General features: G+C 42.9%; 4 protein-coding genes across 6 annotated transcripts in view; 2 read left to right on the top strand and 2 right to left on the bottom strand.

Moving 5' to 3' along the window:
- Positions 1 to 9,811, bottom strand: part of LOC130123885 (membrane-associated phosphatidylinositol transfer protein 2-like) — a 75,814-nt gene extending 66,003 nt beyond the window's left edge. For all 3 annotated transcript variants that reach the window (XM_056294994.1, XM_056293613.1, XM_056294197.1), the window contains exon 1: positions 9,147 to 9,811. The gene's annotated coding sequence lies outside the window, so the exon portion shown is untranslated. The remainder of the gene's footprint in view (positions 1 to 9,146) is intronic.
- A 1,603-nt stretch (positions 9,812 to 11,414) lies between these two features.
- On the top strand, positions 11,415 to 13,126 carry mtrfr (mitochondrial translation release factor in rescue). The gene is made up of 2 exons (XM_056292397.1): positions 11,415 to 11,801; positions 11,918 to 13,126. Exons 1-2 carry the CDS (start codon positions 11,523 to 11,525, stop codon positions 12,146 to 12,148), a joined length of 510 nt encoding a protein of 169 aa, XP_056148372.1. The 5' UTR covers positions 11,415 to 11,522; the 3' UTR covers positions 12,149 to 13,126.
- Positions 13,127 to 16,838: 3,712 nt separating this feature from the next.
- kmt5ab (lysine methyltransferase 5Ab) lies at positions 16,839 to 20,812 on the top strand. Its single transcript, XM_056283397.1, has 8 exons — positions 16,839 to 16,977; positions 17,227 to 17,327; positions 17,734 to 17,863; positions 18,190 to 18,397; positions 18,505 to 18,592; positions 18,792 to 18,851; positions 19,096 to 19,286; positions 19,847 to 20,812. The coding sequence occupies exons 1-8, from the start codon at positions 16,968 to 16,970 to the stop codon at positions 20,055 to 20,057; spliced, it is 999 nt and encodes a 332-aa protein (XP_056139372.1). The 5' UTR covers positions 16,839 to 16,967; the 3' UTR covers positions 20,058 to 20,812.
- Positions 20,813 to 21,034: 222 nt separating this feature from the next.
- On the bottom strand, positions 21,035 to 23,961 carry rilpl2 (Rab interacting lysosomal protein-like 2). Its single transcript, XM_056283411.1, has 4 exons — positions 23,480 to 23,961; positions 23,097 to 23,248; positions 21,937 to 22,071; positions 21,035 to 21,382 (listed from the first exon to the last, which is right to left on the bottom strand). The coding sequence occupies exons 1-4, from the start codon at positions 23,771 to 23,773 to the stop codon at positions 21,355 to 21,357; spliced, it is 609 nt and encodes a 202-aa protein (XP_056139386.1). The 5' UTR covers positions 23,774 to 23,961; the 3' UTR covers positions 21,035 to 21,354.
- Between the last annotated feature and the right edge of the window lie 2,653 nt (positions 23,962 to 26,614).

Below are 26,614 nucleotides of genomic sequence, written 5' to 3'. Positions count from 1 at the left end.
TTAATGGTAAAATAGATAACTCTGGTTATAGAGAATTACAATGAATGGCATTAAAATTGACAAGCATCTGCCTCACACATGGGTACACGTAGAAATATTGTACACACTCATTAGAAAATTAACACATCGCATTTCCTCTTTGTTTATGAACTTGGCAGTAAGAACATGATGGGTCGCTTTTATTGAGCAAGTGCAATGAGTGCACAAGGAACAAAACACGTGAAAATATACCTGTATCTTTGACTGTGCATTGACTGATTAATCATTACCTCCATTCATTTTCTCTCTGTGGTGTGATACATGAGTTGGTTTCTCTCCTGTGCTACACGAATCAAAAAGACACCTGAATATGAAGTTTCAATCTCCCCATCACTATCCGACTTCCTGTCCAAGACCCTAGGAATGAATAAAAATTTCATAACTATCAACAGCCCAGCTGATCATGCTGGCTGTAATTCTAAGGTGAAGTATTTTGGCAGTAAAAATCTATATTTTAATTTAACTGAAGAAAATGAGCAAAGACGCTTATCCCATGTTAGCCTCCACAAACTCCAAAATATCTGGTGTGCAACAAAAAATATTGCAGTAGCTGTGAGTATTTTTGTGATGTCAAGGGTAGTCAAGTCATAGCCCAAAATCACAAGGTAGTCCTGAAGGGCTTTACAATTAGAGCCTGTCCTTGGACCCTTGACTCAAATGAGGAAAAACTCCACAAGAAAAACATTGTCAGGAAAAAAAAAATGGAAGAAACCTAAGGGAGAGCAACAGACAAGGGATCAAGAAAGGTAACTGCTATGACTGGAGATAATGTTTAAAAAATTAGCTTACAGCTAAAAAAAAAAAAAAGTCGGGTGAACGAGTCTAAACACTGATTTGGTGACCAGGTTGGAGTGGCCAAGTTGTGATGATAAGTCAACCTTTATTCATTCTGATTATCAAAAAACATCACAATATATATGCATATATGTAACTCTAATTGATAAGCGCTTTGGGTGTCTAGATAAAACGCTATATTGGATAAGCGGCTTGGATAATGGATGGATGGATTACTAGTATCACAGCATTTGCATATGAAACCGTAAAATATAGCATAGAGAACATATCCCTGTAGGACTAATTCATCCATTATCCAAACTGCTTATCCTGCTCTCAGGGTCACAGGGATGCTGAAGCTTATCCCAGCAGTAATTGGGCAGCAGGCAGAGAGACACCCTGGACAGGCCACCAGGCCCATGCCCACGCCCACGCCCACACCCACACACACCTAGAGACAATTTAGTATGGCCAATTCACCTGACCTGCATGTCTTTGGACTGTGGGAGAAAACCGGAGCGCCCAGAAGAAACCCACGCAGACACGGAGAGAACATGCAAACTCCACACAGAGGACGACCCCCAAGGTTGGAAGAGCCCGGGGCTCAAACCCAGGACCTTCTTGCTGCATCTAGTCTGCCACAAATTCATCAGCAGAACGTTACTGCTGCAAGTGTCTCAGACAATATCTGGTGAAATATTTGGTTAAAAAGCGCTAGAAAATGCAAAACTGGAGACTTAAAAGGGTCACAATGTAGTCATCAAAGCGCCGCATGCGGCTTGCGAATCGGATCCAACTAACACTGCATTATAAGTTGCTGCACTAGACACTTGAGCTTAGCTCACCATCTTCAAACACTTTCTACCTTGAAACAATGTACAGTGTACAATGTTTTGTAGGACTAATTCAAAGAGCAAAATCACCATGATAATTAGACCATTATCTACCTTAAGAGTAATTTAGGGTCTTCAGATTAAAGGAGTCTATTTAAATAAATTTTAAAAAAGGATATAAACAAAGCAGATGGTGAGGGAATAAAAATGAACTAGGCTATCAATGGTCATACATTTAATGACATGAATCTCAGAAAGTTCAATCAGTTCATCTGGACCAAGTTTAGTAGGAGAAATATTTCAACACTCATCTAAGTGACTTTGTCTGTCTCCGCTGACTGCAGGTATCCCCACCCTTATAAACAGCAGATATATAATGACCGAAACTGCCGATCGTATACATACAGTGCTGCTTGAAAGTTTGTGAACCCTCCAGACATGGTCACTGTTTTTGTAAAAAACATTAAAATAAGCTTATTACACATACATCCAAATCCCAATTTGTAAAGCACACCTTCCAATTAATGGACACACACACAAAAAGAGATATATTTTCATTATTTAATTCAACAAAGGTAGTTTATTTCACAAAAACTGAAAATTTAACATGTGCAAAAGTATGTGAACCCTTGTATTAGTAGCTTGTGGCTCCTCCTTTTGCAGCCATTACTTCAACCAAACGTCTTCTGTAACCACTAACCAGTCTCTCGCATCTGCTTATGGGGCTTTTTGACCACTCCTCCTTGCAGAACTCAGCCAGTTGAGAGAGGTTGGAGGGACATCTGGTATGTACCAACTTCTTCAGGTCTCGCCACAACATTTCAATTGGATTAAGATCCGGACTTTGAGTGGGCCTATCCAGAGTACGAATCCTCTTTCTCTGAAGCCATTCCTTTGTAGTTTTGCTGGAATGCTTTGGGTAATTGTCTTGCTGCATAATCCATTTTCGTCCCAGCTTCAACTCCCTGACTGATGGCAGGAGATTCTGGTCAAGAATTTGTTGATATGCCGGCGAATTCATGGTTCCTTGGATAATATGGAGTCGCCCAGGTCCAGAAGCAGAAAAGCAGCCCCAGACCTTCACATTTCCACCACCATGCTTCACTGTTGGGAGGAGGTTCTTTTCTTCATATGCAGTGTTGGCTTTTCTCCAAACATGTTGGTTTTGATTGTGACCAAATTATTCTATTTTGGACTCGTCTGTTCAGAGAATGGACTTCCAGAAGGTCTCTGGTTTGTCCAAGTGCTCTCTGGCAAAGTTGAAATGGGCAGCTTTGTTCTTTTTTGAGAGCAGAGGCTTCCTTCTAGCAACCCTCCCATGAATGTCATGGCTATTCAATTTTCGTCTGATTGTAGACGCATGCACATTTGTCCCAGATGCTACCAGAGAGGTGTGCAACTCTCTAGAGGTGATGTGTGGGTTGGCCTTTACCTGATTTATTATTTTTCTGGTGCTTCTGGGAGATAGTTTTGATGGGAGTCCACTTCTAGGCAGAGTTGCTGTCATGTTGAAGGCCCTCCATTTGTAAATTATTTGTCTTACAGTGGATGGATGGAGCTGGAATCTTTTGGAGATGGTCTTATATCCCTCCCCAGACTGATGGGCTATCACTACCCTCTTCTTCATGTCCTCGGATATCTCCTTTGCTCTCGGCATTGTTGATTTGTATGAGACCACAGTGGTTTGGTTGGTTTCCTCTCTCTTTTAATTAGTGCAAGGCCAAACCCTTTCCCAAGGATGTCTCATTTCATTGGTCTGCTTAAATGATTAATTAAGCACCCAAATGTGTTTCACCCGAGTCTGTTACCTGCTTGACTTAACCAATGCAGCTGGGGGTTCACTTACTTTTGCACATACACTAATTCCATGTTTCATGTAGTTTTTGGGCTACTTAAACAAGTCCCACTAAACAAGTACATGCAACTGATAAACATATATCTGACATTTCATACATAAAAACTGGTGATGATAAAATAAGAAAATCATGGTAAAACAACAGAAAAATCTAAACTGCTCAAGGGGTTCACATACTTTCAAGCAGCACTGTATATCATACAAATGCCGTGACCATCAATTAGAGTTACATATATGCATACTTATATATTGAGTTCCAAGCCAGCCCAACGGGTAACGTTTTGACCTCGAACTCCGGATACTCTACTGATTAGACAGAGCTTGGGTCAAAATAATCCAAGCTATTTCTTCAAGTAGAGAAAACTGCAATTGCCCATGAGTAAAACTGTCATGCTTAGAACTCATGCATTCACCCACAGGGAAAACTAGACTGAGTCCCAGCCCCAGCCACGGCAAAAGCATGTGCAGAATGCCGTCTACCGGTTCTCCTCTCTTACAAGCAAGAGAACAATGTCTCACACCTGAGTCAGTCATTTATACTATGGCACATCACATTGGAGTATGTGAGGCTTCATTTTTGTTCAGCATCCAATGTTGGTTAGATGGTCAGCACAGTCATGGAGAGAGAGAGGGGTGTGGCGGACAGGCAGAGACTGGGCAACATGGTTTTTCCTAACATCATTGTTTACAAAGCAAAACCCAGCCAGTGCATCCTTAGTGCCGGTCCCAAGCCCGGACAAATGGGGAGGGTTGCGTCAGGAAGGGCATCCGGCGTAAAATCTTTGCCAAATCAAATATGCGGATCATAAATAAGACTTACATACCGGATCGGTCGAGGCCCGGCTTACCAACGACCACCACCGGTACTGTTAACCAGCAGGGTGTCGGTGGAAACTATGCTACTGTTGGGCGAAGGAGAAGGAGAGGGGGAAAGCATGTCCAGAGGCAACTAGAGAGGAGGAAGGGTAGGCATGTGGAGGTGAGAGTTGGAACTTTGAATGTTGGCACTATGACTGGTAAAGGGAGAGAGCTGGCTGACATGATGGAAAGAAGAAAGGTAGGCATACTGTGTGCGCAAGAGACCAGATGGAAGGGGAGTAAGGCCAGGAGTATCGGAGGTGGGTTCAAACTCTTCTATCATGGTGTGAATGGGAGGAGTAATGGGGTAGGGGTAATTCTGAAGGAAGAGTATGTCAAGAGCGTGCTGGAGGTGAAGAGAGTGTCAGACAGAGTGATGAGTATGAAGCTGGAAATTGAAGGTTTATTGCTGAATGTTATCAGCGCATATGCCCCGCAAGTTGGGTGCGAGATGGATGAAAAAGAAGAATTCTGGAGTGAGTTGGACGACATGGTGGAGAGGGTACCCAAGGAGGAGAGAGTGGTGATTGGAGCGGACTTCAATGGACATGTTGGTGAAGGGAACAGAGGTGATGAGGAGGTGATGGGAAGGTATGGAGTCAAGAAGAGAAATGTGGAAGGACAGATGGTGGTCGATTTTGCGAAAAGGATGGAAATGGCTGTGGTGAATACATATTTCATGAAGAGGGAGGAACACAGGGTGACGTACAAGAGTGGAGGAAAGTGCACACAGGTGGACTATATCTTATGTAGAAGGTGCCATCTAAAAGGGATTGGAGACTGCAAGGTGGTGACAGGGGAGAACGTAGCTAGGCAGCATCGGATGGTGGTCTGTAGGATGACTTTGGAGACCAAGAAGAGGAAGCGAGTGAAGACACAGCCGAAGATCAAATGAGGGAAGTTGAAGAAGGAAGACTGTTGTGTGGAGTTCAGGCAGGAGTTAAGACAGGCACTGGGTGGTAGTGAAGAGTTGCCAGATGGCTGGGCAACCACTGCAGAAATAGTGAGGGAGACAGCTAGGAAGGTACTTGGTGTGTCATCAGGACAGAGGAAGGAAGACAAGGAGACTTGGTGGTGGAATGAGGAAGTACAGCAAATTATACAGAGGAAAAGGTTGGCAAAGAAGAAGTGGGATAGTAAGAGCGATGAAGAAAGTAGACAGGAGTACAAGGAGATGCAGCGTAAAGCAAAGAGAGAGGTGGCAAAGGCAAAGGAAAAGGCGTATGGTGAGTTGTATGACAGATTAGACACTAAGGAAGGAGAAAGGGACTTGTACCGATTGGCTAGACAGAGGGACCAAGCTGCAAAGGATGTGCAGCAAGTTAGGGCGATCAAGGATAGAGATGGAAATGTGCTGACAAGCGAGGAGAGTGTGCTAAGAAGGTGGAAGGAATACTTTGAGGGGCTGATGAATGAAGAAAATGAGAGAGAGAGAAGGTTGGATGATGTAGGGATAGTGAATCAGGAAGTTCAGCGGATTAGCAAGGAGGAAGTGAGGGCAGCTATGAACAGGATGAAGAGTGGAAAGGCAGTTGGTCCTGGTGACATACCTGTGGAGGCATGGAGATGTTTAGGAGAGATGGCAGTGGAGTTTTTAACTAGATTGTTTAACACAATCCTGGAAAGTGAGAGGATGCCTGAGGAGTGGAGAAGAAGCATACTGGTACCGATTTTCAAGAACAAGGGCGATGTGCAGAACTGTAACAACTACAGAGGTATAAAGTTGATCAGCCACAGCATGAAGATATGGGAAAGAGTAATAGAAGCTAGGTTAAGAGGAGAGGTGATGATCAGCGAGCAGAAGTTTGGGTTCATGCCACGAAAGAGCACCACAGATGCGATGTTTGGTTTGAGAATGTTGATTGAGAAGTATAGAATAGGCCAGAAAGGGTTGCATTGTGTCTTTGTAGATTTAGAGAAAGCTTATGACAGAGTGCCGAGAGAGGAGGTGTGGTATTGTATGAGGAAGTCAGGAGTTGCAGAGAAGTATGTAGGAGTGGTGCAGGATACGTATAAGGGAAGTGTGACAATGGTGAGGTGTGCGGTTGGAATGACAGATGGGTTCAAGGTGGAGGTGGGATTACATCAAGGATCGGCTCTGAGCCCTTTCTTGTTTGCAATGGTGATGGACAGGTTGACGGACAAGATCAGGCAGGAGTCTCCATGGACGATGATGTTCGCGGATGACATTGTGATCTGTAGCGAGAGTAGAGTGCAGGTTGAGGAGAGCCTGGAGAGGTGGAGGTATGCACTGGAGAGAAGAGGAATGAAAGTCAGTAGGAGCAAGACGGAATACCTATGCGTGAATGAGAGAGAGGACAGTGGAATGGTCAGGATGCAAGGAGTGGAGGTGACAAAGGCATTTGAGTTTAAATACTTGGGGTCAACTGTCCAAAGTAACGGGGAGTGCAGTAGAGAGGTGAAAAAGAGAGTGCAGGCAGGTTGGAGTGGGTGGAGAAGTGTGTCAGGAGTGATTTGCGACAGAAGGGTACCAGCAAGAGTTAAAGGGAAAGTTTACAAGATGGTTGTGAGACCAGCTATGTTATATGGTTTGGAGACAGTGGCACTGACGAAAAGACAGAAGGCGGAGCTGGAGGTGGCAGAGTTGAAGATGCTAAGATTTTCACTGGGAGTAATGAAGAAGGACAGGATTAGGAACGATTATATTAGAGGGACCGCTCAGGTTGGACGGTTTGGAGACAAAGCAAGAGAGGCAAGATTGAGATGGCTTGGACATGTGTGGAGGAGAGATGTTGGGTATATTGGGAGAAGGATGCTGAATATGGAGCTGCCAGGGAAGAGGAGAAGAGGAAGGCCAAAGAGGAGGTTTATGGATGTGGTGAGGGAAGACATGCAGGTGGCTGGTGTGACAGAGGAAGACGCAGAAGACAGGAAGAAATGGAAACGGATGATCCGCTGTGGCGACCCCTAACGGGAGCAGCCGAAAGTAGTAGTAGTAGTAGTAGATTGTTTACAAAGCAAGAGGAGGACTGTCTACAAAGCCTTAACCCACAGAGCAGCTTCATCAAACATGGAAAAGGGGCCTTATCCAAATAGCAACCTAATAATAGGCCTAGTCGACTGCTGCGGTTATGTCATTCAACAATAACGTGCATCATCTGATGGGGACAGGTAAAGAAAGAGACTTAAGTCCCTATCAGCCAAAAAAACTGGTTCAGCAAACATCAGTGGAGTGGTCATTACCAAAGTTAAGATCATCGCACAGCATCTGTGAACAGTCTAAGCATTTCCCACATGTCACGACGGCTGTACATGGTCAATAGAGAAAGATTTTTGTCATAGGTCAAGGGAATATTTTTGGTGTTGATGGCTTTAATCAATGGTCTTCAACCTCAAGCAGTCTGCTCTCAAGTGTTATCACAGCAACACTCCACTGTTTGAAGAACACACAGTCAGCTCAGCCAAGGGTGTTTACCACGTAGTTACTCAAGACACAAAGGGGAACACGGTGAAGGAAACCACACTAATTTCAGCTGAACTCATCTGTTGTTTTTCCAGCAGCGGCTGTTGCACATTTTTCACACCAGAAAAGTGGAAGATAGTGGAGGCTTTGTAACGTGAGGCCTAAAAGCACAATGGGCTGTGTTGGAATGGAACCATTTGTAAACAGCCAAAATCTTATTCTTGAACGACACAGCCCTTCAATTCAATTTAGAAAAGAATGTAGTCTGCTCCTCGCCTTTACCATTTCAGGTTTTGGTTTAGCCTAGTTTAACTTCACAGTGCAACAAAATAGTGACAGCCCGGTAAGAATGGTGACAGCACGGTAAGAGAAAACGACACACGTGAAGCTCAAGAGTCTTCAAGATCATTGTGTAAAAAGATGCTAGGAGCAGTTGCACAACGCCACCAACCATACCAACTACTGGTGAAGTGCAAGTTTCAACAAGCCAAGTAGGGGATTACACCCTGTCATGCCTACTGACACAGTGCTTTTCAAAGTATCAAGGAAAGACAGAGAACTAGCTCAGAATAAAACGTAAGCACAGTAGCCTGAAGGAAAGAGAATCAAGCTAGTTACAGTGAGGTTTTTCAAACTGCAGTGCTGCTCCCTCCTTCAAATATGCCACTGATTGAATTGCTTGATTGGCCAAGAGTTGGCTATAAGAATTTGGATGTGCTCTGCTTGGTAACACCAAGGTGAGTGAACAGCCTTTCCTACTATAGTCTGACAAGTGACTACAGTAAATAAAAAAAATTAAAACGGGAAAATGAACTGGTATCTCTTAAAAATAACAGTGAATGCTGCTAATGTGACAAAACGTCAGCCGTGAAAAGCCCAACAGGCTTCATGGCTATAGCTAGCAACAATGTCACGACAACATAATGGAAAAATTTCCATTGAATGGTTAGCCTAATTATGAGTCACTCAAGCCTACTTCGGCAGCTAATGTTACATTAAAATAAACGTATTTGTTTCGTAAATGCAATATGGACAGAGGGAAATAATTAACCACGGTGTCAGCGGGACGGATAATAGCCTACATTGACTTTTAAGGCCTAAATCAGACGACACCGTGGGAAGAAAGAGGGAGGGGGGAGAAAAAGTTAATCATTTCTGAACCGAAATGTGTCAAACACTGTAGATTACATTGAATATTTGTATCGAGAAACCAATGATGAGAATCCCTTGGAAAATATGGAAACTAGACTGAATGTGACCTAGAGTAAACCCACCATCTTTACACTAAGTCGGTCATTTAGTTACCTAGCAACATGGCAGCATGGTAATCACTAATTGACGGCTTGCGATGCTCATCACATACCTGCTCCTGCCCACCGGCGATGCACCGCCGACCACGGAACAGCCCCAGCACTCCCCAAACCAAACTTCACCGGCCTTTTCTCTTCGGGTTTTTTTTTCTTGGGGGGGGGGCACACCGACGGCGTCCTTTGAACAAATCAGTCGTAGGTAGATTCGTGGGTAGATTAAAAAAAAACTGTATACGACTCAAAGCAAAAATAATGCCATTTAAGATCAACGTAGCCAGACTCAATAACTACTATCCTTAACGTTGCCGCTTGGCCCACCACCTTCGAGCAGGAAAGGGCTGTCTGTGTAACGCTACATGAAGAAACATAATCAGCCTCCCGTTGGATTAGACTGCACCTTTCCTGCTCTTCTTTGGAAAAAAAATCTCGTCACGGCATTGTGAGCCTACAAAAACACGCTGAAATTTCTCAGTCGACACAAAGGCCAGAGTACCCCGGTAAATGCCCTTGAATATGAAAGCTACCCTCACATGTGTTGTCGCTCCGGTCGCCTAATGAGGGGAGAGTTGGGGGTTGATCTCATTCGAAGAGTTCCTGCCGCTTTGTAAAATCCGGTTTACGGCAAAAATGTGGATAAAGGCTCGCCATCCTGACTTGACGCTCCTGGGTCGTCACCACCACAAGACTTCAGTCCTCGCAGACGCGATCCAGCGGATACAGTCAGTCAGTCAGTCAGCCCACTCAGCCGGCGGCGTTCTCTCGCTCGATAGTCGGACGCCCCCTGTTGGTGAAACGTCCGGTCCGGCATCACGACCAGCTACGTATTTCCGCAGACCCGAGCACGGTGATGTATGATCATGAAACCAAAATAAGGATAACTGCGCTTCTGCAGGCTGTTGCTTAACATTCATCTGTGCCAAGTAACATGCTACAGAAACTTAAGCGAACCGGCCAAGGGGTGAACGCAAAACTGGCAGATTGTACCTCCTATGACCAATTCCTCTAAGTGAGACTGACTGATTAAGACATCCCCACAGATTAGAGAAGTGATTGTCGTTTACTTGTCTCCGACCGAAAGCAACATAATACGCCAAACAGTCCTAGATACAACGCCCTGTCGGTGTAATATAGAATCAGTATTTCCATAGCGCAAGGGCTCGCGTAAAAACAACGAGGGACAGAATACTGGTGAGTCGAAAAATAGCAAAGGCCCACATAATCATGTTTACATGACTATATGATAGTGTCGTCACAACTCCCCCCAAATGTTTCCTGAAAAGCTACCTTGTGAAGGAGAAAATTAGACACTTTTGTCAGGAGGAGGGAAAAAATGCAAAGGCAACATTTTCCCTCTGAACCACAAAAAAAATGCAAAGGCAAAATTTTCCCTCTGAACCACAAAAAAAAAAGAAAAACTAAAGGCAACAGTTTCCCTCGGAAACACAAAGATGCAGAGATGATCACGGCCTACATATCTGTAGAAAACTCTTGTACTCATTTGGTCATTGGGTTACTGGATGTTATATGTAGGTTGCAGTCCACGACGTGTTAAAAAAATACCAAGGGAACTTCTTAAAAACTGGCATTGTACCACCCTTTTGAAATGTCTCCTTATTCAAGACCTCGGCAAAAAAACTAAACAAAACAAAAAATAACAGATCTTGTGAAAGACTTGTTTGAACATCATCTTGATATCGGATAGCATAGCTGACAGTATGCCCGGGTGTGAGTGTGTGACAGAATTGTTAACGTAATTTATAGACATAGACATACATAGAGCATACGATTTCACTGTGTGTAAATGCACAAAATCATTACAGGACAGCTATGATCGTTTTGTAGGCAAATATTTTAAAATAAATATAAGTTTAGAGTCATACATGTGACGCGAATGCCTGCATGGTGACAACTTTTTCACTCTTTGGAGTGATTACATAATTAGTAAACGGGGATTATTTTCACAAAATGACCTTGACAAATTAATTGGTAATTCACACAAATGCGCACAAAGACAGCGCAAATACTTTTCACCGAACGACCTTGTTACTTCAAGCCTTTTTGGTTTGAGCCCGAGCAAAATTACAACAAACCCACGCAAACGGTTCAAAAATAGTTTACGTGTCATGAAACACAAGCGATGGATGAGAGAGCTACGCAACTGACATCTCGTTATCTTCACTGTGCCATTGCTCCACCCCCTCCTACTGACAGTTTACGAAACGGTCTTGCAGTACCGCTAACCAACATACAGTGGCGACAGCGATCGAAAGCACCAACAAAGAATGAACCAACAAAGAAGTCGTTTAAGGCATCGACAAAGGAAGCATAGAGCAAGAAAAAAAACTAGTCCATTTTGTAACGGTTGGTTTGGATCATTTCTACTTTTTAAAACTGAGACATCCTAATTGCGCATTGTACTCTGGTAGGAGATGTCATCTTTTTTACCCCTCATCAAATGTGTGTTTAATCTGTCGAAGGAGGTTTCACTGGGACGGTGTCGAAGTACGTCCCCACTGTTGAGACTGCCTCCCGTTGGACTGGCATTTGTTTTGACGGCAGGTAAAAAGGACTCTGTTGACCTTCTTGTCTTAAATGAAGACGAACTTGATGAGCAGTTTGTAAGAGGATCTGGCCCTGGTGGTCAGGCCACCAATAAAACCAGCAACTGTGTGGTACTCAAGCACATTCCCACTGGTATTGTAGTGAAGGTTAATATTTATACGTCTTTTATGTCATTCTATCAATACATGAATGGTCTAAACACAGATGTAGTCTATTGCTAACGTATATTCCTTTCTTCTTTTTGCATCACTTTCCTTTTCAGTGCCATCAAACCCGATCTGTAGAAATCAACAGAAAACGAGCTCGGGATATTATGAGAGAGAAACTTGACGTTGAAATGAAAGGAGAACACAGCGAACTTCTTAAAATGAAACAAGAATCTATCCACAGGAAAAAAGAGAAGAGGAGGAAGGCAAATGAGAATCTGGAGAAAAAAAGATTGTTCAAAGAAACACTGGCAGAAAGTTCCAAACCAGAGAATGACATAGTTTGAAAACCCCCTTTTTTACACTGGAACCTGGAATGAAGATATGTATCCAATCAAAGTTGGGAACTTTTAAGTGACATGTAGGTCTCAGTGCATGAACTGCATTACATTTGAGAGGTTGCCTACTTTGGCTTTGAGACATTTACTTCAGCCTTCGAGCTGAGTTGTCAATAATGAAATGTCAACACTCAATTTATCAGATGTTTTTTTCAGAAGCTTCAGGCTATTCACATTTGAAAGTTATAATTCAGAGTTATTTCTAATAAATACCACTCAGCCTGAAATATTTTACATTCATGCTAACTACAGTTGGAAGACAATGTGGTCTAAGAACATGGTTGCCATGGTTGATAGCGATCAAGATTGTGCCAAGTGTTGGGTTTGTTTTTACAGAAACTTTACATTAACATTTTCATTTACAATTACAAACCAGTCCTCATAAATTAGCATTAACTGTACTTGAAGTCTTGGCCTATGTATAATGAAATATTGCAAAAACTATGATATTGTCACCACACACACGCACACACAGAGAGTGAGACAGATAAAACCATTGCAGACTGTTTTTAAAACTTTACTATGTGTTCAAATTGTTGATTTGTGTGTTTAAATGATGTGTTCATGTTCTTATCATTTTGCTGTTTGTTTGGGGATTGACTCAGACTGGGTAGACGACCGTTTTACTGACTGACTGTGGGGCCGTGACTCAGACTGATTTTTCAGTGTGAATTAATTAATTTTAAAGTGCTTTGAGTGGCTGTTGCAGCTAGAAAAGCACTATATAAAATGCAGATTGATTGATTGATTGATTGATTGATTGATTGACCTCACAAGCATTGGTCTCTGTAGCGCCATCTAGAGGAAACAGGGGTGACTTAAAAAGTCTCGTATTGTATGTGTTGATACATGCTTGATGCATCCAGGTAAGAAAAATCAAAAGTTGAATCAGTTCACCTGAATACAATGAAAATTCGACATTTGGGATTGTGACGAATGAAGACTGATGTTTTGTTCTTGTTTTATTTTCACTCACCATCTAACGTATTGCAGCGAATTCGGAGGGGGGGACATCCCGGGTACCACCACAGCCGGGACGCGAACCCGTATTTCCCGCACCGCGGGCGACAACGTTAACCAGTCGACTGAAAGGTTTGATTCGTTAGCCCAGGGCTAACGTGTCTACTTATTCATGCACGTTACACTATGACTGTGATAGCCTCAATGTACCCATGTGGGTCACAAAGCTCTTGACTACCAACAATTGTAATGCAAATTTTGAGAATTATCCCCCTTAGTTTTCGTGTTCCATGAATTATATAGCGTTTTGTACATATATGCTAATTATATATATTGTCGCGAACCCGGGTCTCCCACACCACGGGCAACTACGTTAACCAGTCGACTAAAGGGTCCGACCCGTTAGCCAAGGGCTAGCGAGTCTACTTATCCGTGCACATTACACTACCCCTCACTTCCTTCGGGAAGCGCGTCCCCCCCGCGCTTCAGCATACACGCTCCCTCACGCCTCTGGGCGCACGCGCTTCCGGTGGCCCCGGTCTCACCATCCTACTTCCGGGGGCGTCAGTTTGTTTTGAAAAGTACTGGGGACATTTACCATGAGCACCAGTGAGTTTAGAGAAGTGCTGGGGGCTATGACGGGTTCGACATGTTCACACCTTTTTTCAGTGGGCCGGTCACATAATGTCGATCGAGGGATGTACACGGCCTTTAAAAGCTACACCTTTTATGTGTTACGATGCTGTCACGTCAACCTGCTTTGCCTAAACGGATAGCATAGCCTACATAATTGTGCTTCATTCATTCTAGCGTTTTGCAAGTCACTGTCATGTAAAACAATAAAAATGTAGCGAATTCGAGGGGCAACCACAGGAACTGCCGCGGCGCGAACCTGTATCGCCCGCTCCGCAAGCGACAACGTTAACCAGCCGACTAAAAGGCCCGACTCGCTTGTCAAGGACCAACGTGTCTCCTTATGCATGCACGTTACACTACCCCCCTCCTTCGGGAAGCGCGCTTCAGCATTCAGCTCCCTCACGCCTCTGGGCGCACGCGCTTCCGATGACCTTACAGTCTCACCATCCCACTTCTGACACCAATGCAGCAAACTCAGGGGGTCAGCCCGGGAACCGTCGCCACGTCGGACGCGAACCTGTATCTCTCGCACCGCAAGCGACAACGTTAACCAGTCGACTAAACGGTCCGACCCGTCAGCCAGCGCGTCTACTTATCCATGCACGTTACACTACCCCCCTCCTTCGGGAAGCGTGTCCCCGCGCTTCAGCATATCAGCTCCCTCACGCCTCTAGGCGCACGCGCTTCCGATGACCTCACGGTCTCACCTTCCCACCACTGCCGCGAATTCGGGGGGCAACCACGGGAACTGCCGCGGCTGTGGGACGCGAACCTGTATCGCCCGCTCCGACAACGTTAACCAGTCGACTAAAGGGTCCGACCCGTTAGTAAAGGACCAACGTGTCTACTTATCCATGCGCGTTACAAAAAGTTCATGAAATCCACATAACCGACATGTTTAAGTCTGTCAAGCACACCAGCATGTTTCCCAAATACTGGGACCTTAGACCTATGGGCAACGCTATCCCAAGCCATAATTGCAGCACATCAAAAATAAGCAATGTTAACATCAGTGCCAACATGAACAACGTTGCCACTGGTAGCGCTCCTCCCCCGTCAGCCCCCAAACACGATGACATTAGACACTAATAGCCAAGTGCAATTACAGTCCCTTTCCCAGAGGCGAATGCAAGCAAAGGACCGAGTAACTTAAGGTTCGGGATACCAAAATGACTAGTGTTATTTTTCCTATCCCTATGTTCCAATATGAAAATCATCTACCTTTGCTACACGCGCTGCTGCATACCGAGTGCACAGCAGCAGCATAGGGGTGTAGAAGATAAACACTGAAGAATATTTTGTTTCAATTTAGATTTACCTGAATCATAGTGATTTTATGTATCTCTTTTAATGACAAGATTTGCACAAACGTATTTATTTTTTCCAAATACTAAGTTCGACTAACCAAAGGCTTGCAAAAAAAAAAGAAAAAAAAGTGGTGGGGACAAAATGGGCCATGACAAAAAGTGGGACATGTCCCCAGCGTAACAGACGCCACAGTCTGACGTCAACGTAGCATATTCGGAGAGGCAGCCCGCGAACCGCCACAGCCAAAGCGCGAACCCGGATCTTCCGCACCACGAGCGACAGCGTTAACTCGTCGACTAAAGGGTCCGAACCAAAGGCTAGCGAATGGTCTTCACGTTACCACCCTCCTTCCATATCAATTCCCTCACGTCTCTGGGCACACGTGCTTTCGATGGCCTCACCATCCCACTTCTGACACCAATGCAGCAATTCAGGGGGGCAGCCCGGGAACTGCCACAGCCGGGACGCGAACCCGTGTCTCCCGAGTCTACTTATCCGTGCACGTTACAATATTACTATGAAATCTCCTTATGTAGGAAAAACACATAAAATAATATTAACCCGTCATACTTTGAGAGGAATCATACAGTCAAGCACTGCAACTTTTGTTATTATTTTATCAATAGCGATTTAGCAATGCAGAAACCAAGATAAATTCTCGCCGTCTTATACTCAGTTTGGGAAGTCAATGGATATAATAAGCAACATGCATTGCATACGCTCTATTCTGCCAATTTTCCCGGTTGGTAAGTGAAAAACGATGAGATCCGTTGCATTGATGGCGTGGTATGTAAATTTGTCAATACCCATCACTTGCATGTCGAATTGACTTGTGCGTGTAACGTTTCTATGTTCAAAAGTTGAGCTCTTTCCAATGTTCGAGAGTGGCATATACCAAGGATCCAAAAAAATCTTTGTGAAAATCAAATAATGTAAAATGCTATAATAAGGAAATTACAAAATGTAAGTACAACCTAGCTACACAGCTGGATTGGTTAAATACAGAGGAAGAATTTCCCCACGGGGATCAATAAAGTAATAAAAATGTAAAAATAGTTGTGGTTTTGATCCATACGCCGCAGACTAAAAGATATCGTGATCAATTTAATTTCAGCCGCTGTATATAAGGACCATTCATTTGTGATAGTGCGAGAAGCCGGGAGCATCCAGAGATTTCTTTCTCGAAGTAGGCCTGTACTATGATTCTGTTCATAACTGATGATAACCCAGAAAGAATTTACTCTAGAACTCTATATCCACAATATCCACAATGCCGCTTACATTTTTCTGACACATCTCCATATTTCACATTTTGTGGTCTTTATTTGCAAAGGACCTACATGCTTTAAATAAACAAGTGTACCCCCCCCACACACACACACACACACACACACACACAATTAGTTCGCAGTTTTACACTCTGGAAAACTTTCGTGAGCCCGTCGGCAACCGGTCATCTGAGATCTAAGCAGCGCCTTGGTTGGTATCAGAAGCTTCAAATTTTTTGCATCTGAATAGCCTTTTTAATTTCTCGTCAAGGGTACAATAAAAGACCCACCCCCCCCCCCCCCCCCAAAAAAAGCCATTCTACTCTGCCACGGAATGCGTGTTTGCTATCTGTGACATCAGCTCTGGCCAATGAGATCGCTCGAATTACGTTTCCGGTTCTTTAAATAACGAAACGGCCAATCAGAAACGCGGCGAGTTTTTTTTAAACTCCACCATATCCAGAGCTTCTCCACTCAGGAAGTAGCGTTTATATGTTTGATGTATAAATAGTTAATTTTACATGCTTTGAGTCTGGACGCCGAAGACAGCCGATAGCCGACCCCCGTCCTCTTTTACGCTTATTTAGGGGCTCGAGATGGCCAAAGGTAGTTAGCTTGCAATGTATTTTTTTATCGTAAGGGCGGTGCAAGTTTAGGTTCGCGATTGTGGAACTCGCTTAACCTTTAAAATGACCGACTCTGTTTTTCATGTTAGCTAACTAGCTAACATTTGCAGTCCAGCTAACGTTAGTCATTGAATGTAAATAGATTGTTTTGCAAAAAGTGAAATGTTGCGTGCGTTGTATCGTGTTGGGTGAATCGGTTCAACGTGTTACCATTTGTTTATCCGTCCAGAGAAGAAAAACGTGCTGACGACCCACAACAAGAAGCCCGAAGACATCGCAACAAAGTCAGCTCAGAGGAAACTTAAGGAAAACAACCCGAAAATGAGTAAGGTGGGTGTCGCTTGTTCACGTTCTTAAAGCTTTTAATTCGCTAAAGCTGCGAGCACACGTCCAGATGGTCCTGGCACCCATAGAACCAGAGATGCTAGCTAATGATTTCTTTGTTGGCAAAACCATCTAACGCGAGGCGAAGGAACCTGTCGCTGCAGCCCCTTTTCAAGAGGAGGAGCGAGGTTTCATAGTAGGTTGAATTTTCCTGGCGCAAAATTCGAGTTAATATGGCTGATAAAGCAGACCGTGAACACTTGAATTTGGACGGGACTCATCTCAAAGTCATTAATCTATTTGTCATACTGATCATGCAAACAAAATAGAAAACACCATGGGTTTAAACGCTATAAAAATTTAATATCCATTATTTCATCAAGGTAAATGTGTGATTCTGCTCTTGTTGCAGGATAACCTATCTGAAGCTCAGCCAACACTCAGTCTATTTAAATCTCCCCTGAGCGACAGTTCAAGCACGTTAATCCAGGAAGGCGATGAATCTGATAAATGTCATGCTGACACATCCAAGATGAGGAAAGGTGTGGATCTTGTTTTCTTTCAGAACCAATAAAATAGATTGTGTTTATAGATTTGTTTTCCTGGTTCCACTTTTCAACAATCTTTTAAATTATATACCCACCCAACTGTTTTCAGTATACCAGTAAGTTCTTGTGTGGTCAGCAGTTACAAGTTGGCCCCTGAGAGTTTCTCTGAATGATAGCAGTGTTTAGTGACCCACCATCTTATGACACAACCCTAATTGCATATTGAAGGAGCCTCATTCTCTGCTAAAAGCTCCGTGTTGAAGCCGTGTTGAAGTCTTGCAACCAAGTGCATTAAATACCTTGTTTCTTCTTCATATTAGACAGACCTATTGAAATAAACTCCGAGATTCACCAGTTAAAAAAGGAGCAGAATTCTGGAGGGGCTAGTCAAGTTCCGGGTCCCAGAAAGCCATCCACAGAGCAGCTTTTGGAAAGAGATTCTGTTTCACACAGGAACCCCGGGTCCACAGCAGACAAAAAAGTGCCAGTGTCCAAAACTCAAACTGGTCATAAAGTCAGAGGGAAAAAGTATGTTAAGAAATTAAACATGTCAGTTTTATCAAAATGTCAAGCTGTCTTTGACAGCCAGTTGTAAAATCACTTTTTTGTTAATTTAAAATGTTCTCCCTTTCCAGAAAAGAGAATAAAACCATGCAAAACAGAAAGGTCACAGACTATTATCCCATTAGACGCAGTTCCAGAAAAACAAAGGCAGAGTTGAAGGTCTGTATGAAAATTGCTTGCTTGTTAACCTGACAAAGCTATGATGGTAGTGATACACATAAGTAATAATTTGCATGAGTCTCAGGTTTTTTAGTCTGAATTTTTTTAAACTGATTCAAAAACTTGAGCATTATGTATGAAATATACAATAGCAGAAGCTTTAAGATTGCAAAATTTTCTCAACACTGACTTTCAACAGAATGAAGAACACAAGCACCTAGATGACCTCATAAAGAATGGCATCGAAGAGGGAATGGAGGTAACTATTGTCAATGGTTGGTGTTATTACAACTTTCTGTTACTGTTTTCTTGCATATTGCTGTTACTTAGGATCTAATGCTTTTACAGTGTTTTGAAAACTCAGTTTTGCATCTCAATGAGACAACTGCTTTGATTGATTTCATGAACAGTAAAAATTAGTAGTCAGACTAATGGGTAGCTAAGACAATTTGGTTTGATAAGTGATCTAAACTTGGTTTTACTTACATTTTGAATTTTAACAGATAAAACACATAGAAGGAAAAGGAAGAGGAGTATTTGCTGTCAGTGGATTCAAAAAGGGAGATTTTGTGGTGGAGTATCATGGAGACCTACTGGATTTAGCTGAAGCTAAAGACAGAGAGGCCCAATATGCACAGGATCCCAAGACAGGCTGTTACATGTACTACTTCCAATATCACTGCAAAACATTATGGTAAGTTTAGATGTCACTACACAAAAATAGTGTTCCATTAACATTTTCATATTGTAATTTTTGAGGACAGTCCATACAATATTCATTGATAAATTTATTTTAAAACTTGCCACTACTGCTCAAATTTTAAATTTGGAATTTTGCTGCCATCGGTGTAAACTATGGAGCTGCTTCATTAAGAATAAGTAGGAAATACAAAGGTAACAAAGCTCTCTATGAGATTTATGGGGAATCAGGGTTTATTTGTGGTTCACTGCGAAATGCTTTTACAAGGAAAACCTTGGTATAAAGACTCTGCGGGTTAAAAAGTGGAATGCCTGCAGACTTTACTTATGTTTAACATGATATAACTTTCTAGCTTTTGGTCATTTTTCAATTTTGAAATATTGATTTGACTGTAAAATAGAATGTGTAGAATTTCCTTTTTTGGCTTGGAAAATACTACTGAGACTTCAAAACAAATTGTCCTAAAATGTTTATTTTATGCGTATTGTTGACAAGGGCCTTCCATTTATTTATTCATTTATTTTGCTGTTTTCATGTTTTTACTTATTTTACAGTGTGGATGCCACAAAGGAAACCAACCGTCTTGGAAGACTGATCAACCACAGTAAAAATGGGAACTGCCAAACTAAGCTTCATGACATTGATGGAAAACCTCATCTTATACTGGTGGCCTCCAGAGATATTGAGGCAGAGGAGGAGCTCCTATATGACTATGGTGACAGGAGTAAAGCCTCCATCTCTGCACATCCCTGGCTCAAACACTGAACCACTCCAGTAGAAAATGCCGTCATAGGCGAGAGGTGCTTGTATGTAGAAAATGACATGGAAGCGCAATCAATAAATGCTCTTTTTATTAAGTACAAAACAGCTGTTTTTAGAAATAGGTAGACTAGAGCTTCCATTTGTGAGAAATGTATTTTGCAACTGTTATTTTGATATTTTTATCTTTTTTCCTTAAACATAGTTGGTTGATGGTACAACTTGTTTTTTTTTTCTAACTTAAGTATTTCCTATTGACCGGGGTTTTGCTTTGTAATGAGCAATTGGCAGAGCACTTTCACTATTACATATTAGTCATGCTGGAAATGGAGGAATAAATCTCAGCTGAATCTTTTGATTCTAACTTTTGCATGGCAAATGTTTTGAGATGCTTCCGAGAAATAACATGTAAATTAGTGGGCGCATATGTGAACAATTTAGATGCTTTAAGTGGCCTTAAATGATGGCGAACTTGCATCCGTACAACAGAACAATAAACTCTGCACATTGAGTCTATGCCTGTCGTATGAAATGTGCTATATAAATAAACTTGACTTACTACAATGGATGTTGACATTATTGTGTGCTAAAAAGCAACTGGCTCAGTGGAAAGATGTGGGGACAAAACTTTGACATTTGAAGTCATTGCTTGTTAATATAAAAGTGTACCAAAGGCTCAGAATTCTATTATCTGATATATCAAAGAAGGTTGAATCAGTTCATGGATACAGCGTTTATTGACAGATGCATATCTGTCAATAAACGCTGTATCCAGATGAACTGATTCAACCTTTTTCGATTTTCTTACCTGGATTATTGAGCAGGCATCAAGACATTATCTGCTATAGTGGAAAGCTGCCATATTTATCTTCCCGCCTAATATGCTAGTCATCTGTTACTGTCATCGAGTTGGGAGTTAATGATCATTAGTCAAAATACTTGCATATTCCTCATGTTCAAATTCATTTTAATAATTTAGTCCTGAAGATTTGTTTATTCCAAAACTTGTGAGTTGATGTAACATCATAATTTAAATACTTGTTAGATAACACTTTACAGTCTGTGTCAGACATTTCTTATCACACCTCGTAATACATAGCTGACCTTTGTCAGCTAAAATTACAAAACATAGTCTAATGTTACATATTGTGAAAATGTTCAATGTAATTATACATATATATATATATAAATATATATATGTGTGTGTGTGTGTGTGTGTAACTTATAAACAATAGACTGAAAAGAAAAATCAATACAAATCCTGTTTGGCTTCGGTGTTAATAACTTGGCTGGTCATCATAGGTTATTCTCGTTTCCAGCTGAATGAAAACCTAAGAATAGAGCAGCCCAGATTTAGTTTATATATATATATATATCAACAGATACAGGAAAAAAGTTTTAATGCATTGCAGTACAGGCCTGTTTCGTGCATCGCGCACTCATCAGCTGCTAATGTATGTATGTATATATATATAACAGTTAAATTGCAAAATCCAAAGAAGTGGGGTCAAAGCTGACTATAATTACTGATCGCATCTTAGTTCAGTGTACAGCAAACAGCCGAGACAGGGTCGGTTAAAAAGAGGTTTCATTCATTCAACCATTCACACAAACATCCACATCAGCACAAATACAGCTGGTCACAAGTAAATCATTATGAGACCAGAGATGGACTGTGAGAACAATCTTCCAGCCTCCTGCCATATCATGTGGCTACTGCTAAGAACTTGACTGCATCTTATCCAGTTAAGATGTTCTCAAAATGTTGTCATGGTCAAATGGTCAAACCACTTAGCCTCCACTATTTCTGCAGTCTTGTTTTTGTCTTCCTACTTTTGTTCATGCCTCAGTTGCATGTAATAAAACACTTTAGAATATTACTCACAGTTTGCTGATAGTTGTTTTCTCTTCTTTTGGCTCCTCTTTTGTATCATCTTTCGTAGTAGGGATTGCATATGCTGTGAGTGGTGAATCAAGGTCTACCTCTACCATGGGTGGTTCAGCCTTTGGCAGAACCCCACTGCAAATGAAAAGCAAATGCATCGCCTAAGGGTCAAAGAGAATACGTCTGAAGGTTTCCAAAGTGAAAACCCAACCTTCACCTGAATCCACCCTGTAACTATAATAATCGGACAGCTGAAACAATAGTTAAGTTCGAGTCGAGTTTATCTGTATAGCTCTAAGAATCACAGTTACAGTCTCAGAGGGCCTTACAGTCAAATCACAGTCTCTAAAACAAGCAGATACAGACGAGGAAAAATTCCATGGAAAAACCTTTTCAGAGTAAAAACGTTGGTTACGCTCCTGGAGTCAAAGCTCTAACTGACATGACATGAGAGGTATGTGGGATGTTTGGTTGGACTGATACACCCCGAACAACTTTTGTTTAGTGGCAATGTTAACCCCAAAACACAATCTTGTATGCCATCACCAGTTCGACAAAGCTAACATCCTGTTATACTTGTTAATGCAACAACTCTTGGTTTTGTCTCAAAATTAAACCAAAAGTCTTGAGTCTCTTTAAAATATTTGTGTATGAATGAAGATCAAGTTGTTGAAGATCATTTGTAACAGTGTAAGAGCCGTTTTATTACAAACAGTATGAATCTATGATGGAAAAACGTTGTTAAATAATACGTAAAAGTGGGTTTAACTTTCAGACTTATTTATTAATGGTATATTTTCTGCATGGTTTTCTTGTAAATTGTGTTTGGGGGCGGTTATTGTAAATCTGTCATCGCTTGTCTGTCCTGGCAGAGGAATCCTTCCTCTAATGCTCTTCCTGAGGGTTCTCCCAATTTTTGACGAGATTTTTTTCTGTGGCGATTTTCCCTACCTGAATCAAGGGTCTAAGGCTTATTATAACAGTAATAATGATGTAATGTGATTGTAAAGCCCTCTGGGACTAAACTGTGATTAGAGCTATACAAATAAAATGAAATAAGGAAAGCAGGTGCCAGTTGAGGCTAGGCATTATGCTTGGAGGAGTAGGTGTGAAAATCTTGACTGTGTGTGTGTGTGTGTGTGTGTGTGTGAATTCATCACCTCTTGTATAGCTGAAGCTCCTCTTGCGCTACCATGAGCTGAGCCTTCAACTGGTTCCTCTCTTGAAGAACCTCTTTCAGTTCTTGCATGGTAAAACGTGGTCTGTTGGGGTCTTGCAGGTCCACTACTAGCTGGTTTGGCCCAACAGTTTGCTGTTTTAGGTAGAATAAAGAATCATCTTTCAACACCTTTTTTTTTCGCCCAGAAACCTCATACATAAAGACAAGTGCACTACGCCACACTGGTCTGCATAAAGTACGTGTGTGTGTGTGTGTGTGTGTGTGTGTGTGTGTGTGTGTGTGTGTGTGTGTGTGTGTGTGTGTGTGTGTGTGTGTGTGTGTGTGTGTGTGTGTGACGGTGGAGAAGTTTAACAGTGGACTCACGGTGCCCTGCCCTCTGGAAGTTTCCCGGACGATCCTGCCGAGTTCACTCTTCAAGTTGTCCCTCTCCATTTTCAGCTCCTCAAGTGACAAGTTGTACTTGTTGACCAAAGTCTCAAACATTTCCAGAACCCGGACGATTCTGAACTGTAAATCCGACACTTCTTCTCCCGTGTTTGTTATTTTCAGCAAATCTCTGCCAATCACGTAGGAAATGTCGTACACATCCTCAGCCGTGAGCTGGAACGCGTCCTTTTCGAAAGCCAACGCTGGGGATGACTCCTCTCGCGGCTCCATGTCGTCGGTTTATCCACACTAGTAAACCTTTCAACACCCACCTACTATTCTTCAGATAGGCCGAAACGCCGCTTTTTTGTAAGGAAAGTTGCCGTGTTGTGAAACGTTGACCATACTTTTTTCCCCCTCTTCTTTTTTTCCTGGTGGATGGTGGAAGTCAGCTCCGCTCTTCAGTGTAGTTGAGATTGACTGGCACTTCCCCCGACGCAGCGTATGATCCGCCCTGGGGTGAGAGGCGGGCACAAGACCCTTAACGACAGGTGAGGCCAAGCGGAAGATCAGGCGAGAGAACATGTGATGAGGTCGTTTTTCAACCTCCGTTTCATTAATTTTGCCTTCTTGCAAAATGGGAATCTTAATTTGAAAAAAACTTGTGAACTTGGCTGATTAGCTGAACATGATTAGTCTCCCGTATGGGGTGGGAAGGGGGGGGGTTGTGACCGCTCCAAAAATGTTCGATTGAGCGCATCTAAAACTATTGTTATAATACTTAAGACTTTTTTCTAACTCAACATTATAACCCTCACTGATAATAAGGTTGGCAAAAATGTTTTTCTGCACCCCCACCACTATCCTCTCTCGGGCGCGGCTCTATGGCGTCACGTGTGTGACGCGATTTTGTCCGTTCTCCGCGCGGCTTCATGTCCTGCCGGGAGCGTTTCAGAAGTGGAGCCTTTTGCCGGCTCGATTTAGTTGATTTGGTAATTTTTCCTTGATTTTTGTGCTTCTACCATGGGTAAGTGAAGCTTTTTTCAATGCTCTTCTATATTTCGAGAAATGTAAAACAATCAACCAACCAACCAACCAATCAATCAATCAAGTTGCACTGTCTAACTTAAAAAGATTACGTAAAGTACTTGGAAAAGCATCTGTACAAAATGTAATTATTTCATGATATAGCAAATAATATCTCACATGCCATGTCCTGTGAAATTCAAGGTTACCGAGCAGTTTTTAATGAGTTTTCAAGATGGATAACTACTGAATGGCTCTTTACAAGTATTTGACTGTACAAGTCGCATTCATTAAGTCGGGCAAACTCACTTGTTTATATGGTAGCTAATTACTATGTTATTCTCACCTTCCACTCCAAAAAAAACAAACTCCTGCAATCAAATTCAACGTCTTGTCCTTTCTAGTTTTGTCCTCCGTTGTGTCATATAACACGGTTTTTCCACTTCTAAGATGAACCTCTCGTCGCCTATGGCAGTGTTTCTCAACCGGGGTATTGTATTTTTAAATCACGTCAGGACACAGCGCTGTCGCTCGACACAACCTCTCCGTGGCATTCTTTATTTAGACTGACACGGCATCAAAGGCAGACCCGATCAAACAACCCAGAGCCCGCGGGCATCACCAATCGATCCCAGCACAATAGAACAGCACCAAATCAAATGCAGCACTGTCGATGTGTGCAGACATAACATTTCCCCCCCCCCCCCCCCGGCAGGATTTCAAACATGAAAGGTTGACACAAAGTCCTCTAGGTGGCCAGGGCGTAAACGTGTGCGAACAGGTCGCGGGGCGGCCTGAGGCTGGGCAGGCCGAGGTGGGGAGGGAGATGGCAGGGGAAGCTGAGGCCCAGAAATGTCTGGGGCCCGTGTAGGAGCTGCATGAAGCCCCGGGGCGTCTCGCCATGCTGAGGGAATGGCTATGGTTTTGTCACCAGCTGTATGTGGCGGAGCTGACACCTTCCATAGACGACTGGAGTGCCACCGAGTGCCATCGCTGAGGAGGTAAGTGGCTGGGCCCAGCTGACGGGTGACTTGGAGAGGAGAGGACCAGTATGAAGCCATTTTATTGTCCCTGTGGGGCCTGCGGACCCTGACCCAGTCTGACACATTGATGTCTGGCACCCTGGTTCGTTTTGACTGGTCAAACCTGTAATGTCCGTAGACGCCTTGTCTTACTGACATAAGAATAATTCAAGAACGAGCCGACTTCGTAGGTTCTTAACTGTGTAGCTTTTACTAGCGTTCATCCGACATACAACCTTCATAACATGCGCTTCTAACTTCCTGTATACGTCACACGCACTGCACGTACATCCGTGAGTAGGTCAAGTTAAACACGTGACCTTTCATTCATTACATCTCCCCCTCTAAGATTATTTTCCAAACATTTCTCTGAACATTTACTGCCAACAATTTTAACCTGTATATCACCCCCCTTTTCACAAAAAATTAAAAATCTCCCACAGTACACAAGTCCATACGCCTCACAAATCCAGCCGGATTGCTGGCTTGCTCACCCTGCCAGAGCGAGTAACATATGGTGTGGAAGTTGGCATTTCTGCTGCTCGGGACTCATCCGTGTTTCCACTCTCCCCTGGAGTGACATGGTCAGGATCCCTGCTGACAGAGGTGAGTGTTTTGGGTGTAGCCAACAGGTGGCGCCTGTTCCTTCTGTAATGTTCACCTTGAGCTGTCTCCACTATGTAGGATCTGGGAGTGGAGCTCTGACTGTGAACTGCTGCTGGCATTGTCCATGTTTTCTGTCCATCAGGTTTGGTGAGTACTGCGTCACCCGAGTTCAGTGGGCGCAGTGTCCGCACGCCGTTCCTGCGGTTGTAGTAGAAAGCCTGCCTCGATTTGGCTGCGGCGTCAGCGGTTTTGATCAGTTCCTCTTTAGGCCAGGCCGGTTTCAGGTTATGCTGCAATGTGGGTAAGGTGGTTCTGAGTCTCCTACCCATGAGCAATTCCGCTGGACTGGCTCCAGTGGAAGAAGAGGGTGTAGCTCTGTATGTCAACAGGGCGAGGAGAGGGTCTTCCTGCCTTAATATGCTTTTGGCTATCTGAACAGCCCTCTCTGCCTGTCCATTACTCTGGGGGTAGTGTGGGC

Source organism: Lampris incognitus, chromosome 1 (genome assembly GCF_029633865.1).
Source record: "Lampris incognitus isolate fLamInc1 chromosome 1, fLamInc1.hap2, whole genome shotgun sequence".
In the NCBI taxonomy this organism is placed as follows: Eukaryota; Metazoa; Chordata; class Actinopteri; order Lampriformes; family Lampridae; genus Lampris; species Lampris incognitus.
This window is presented reverse-complemented; position numbering and strand designations above follow the sequence as displayed.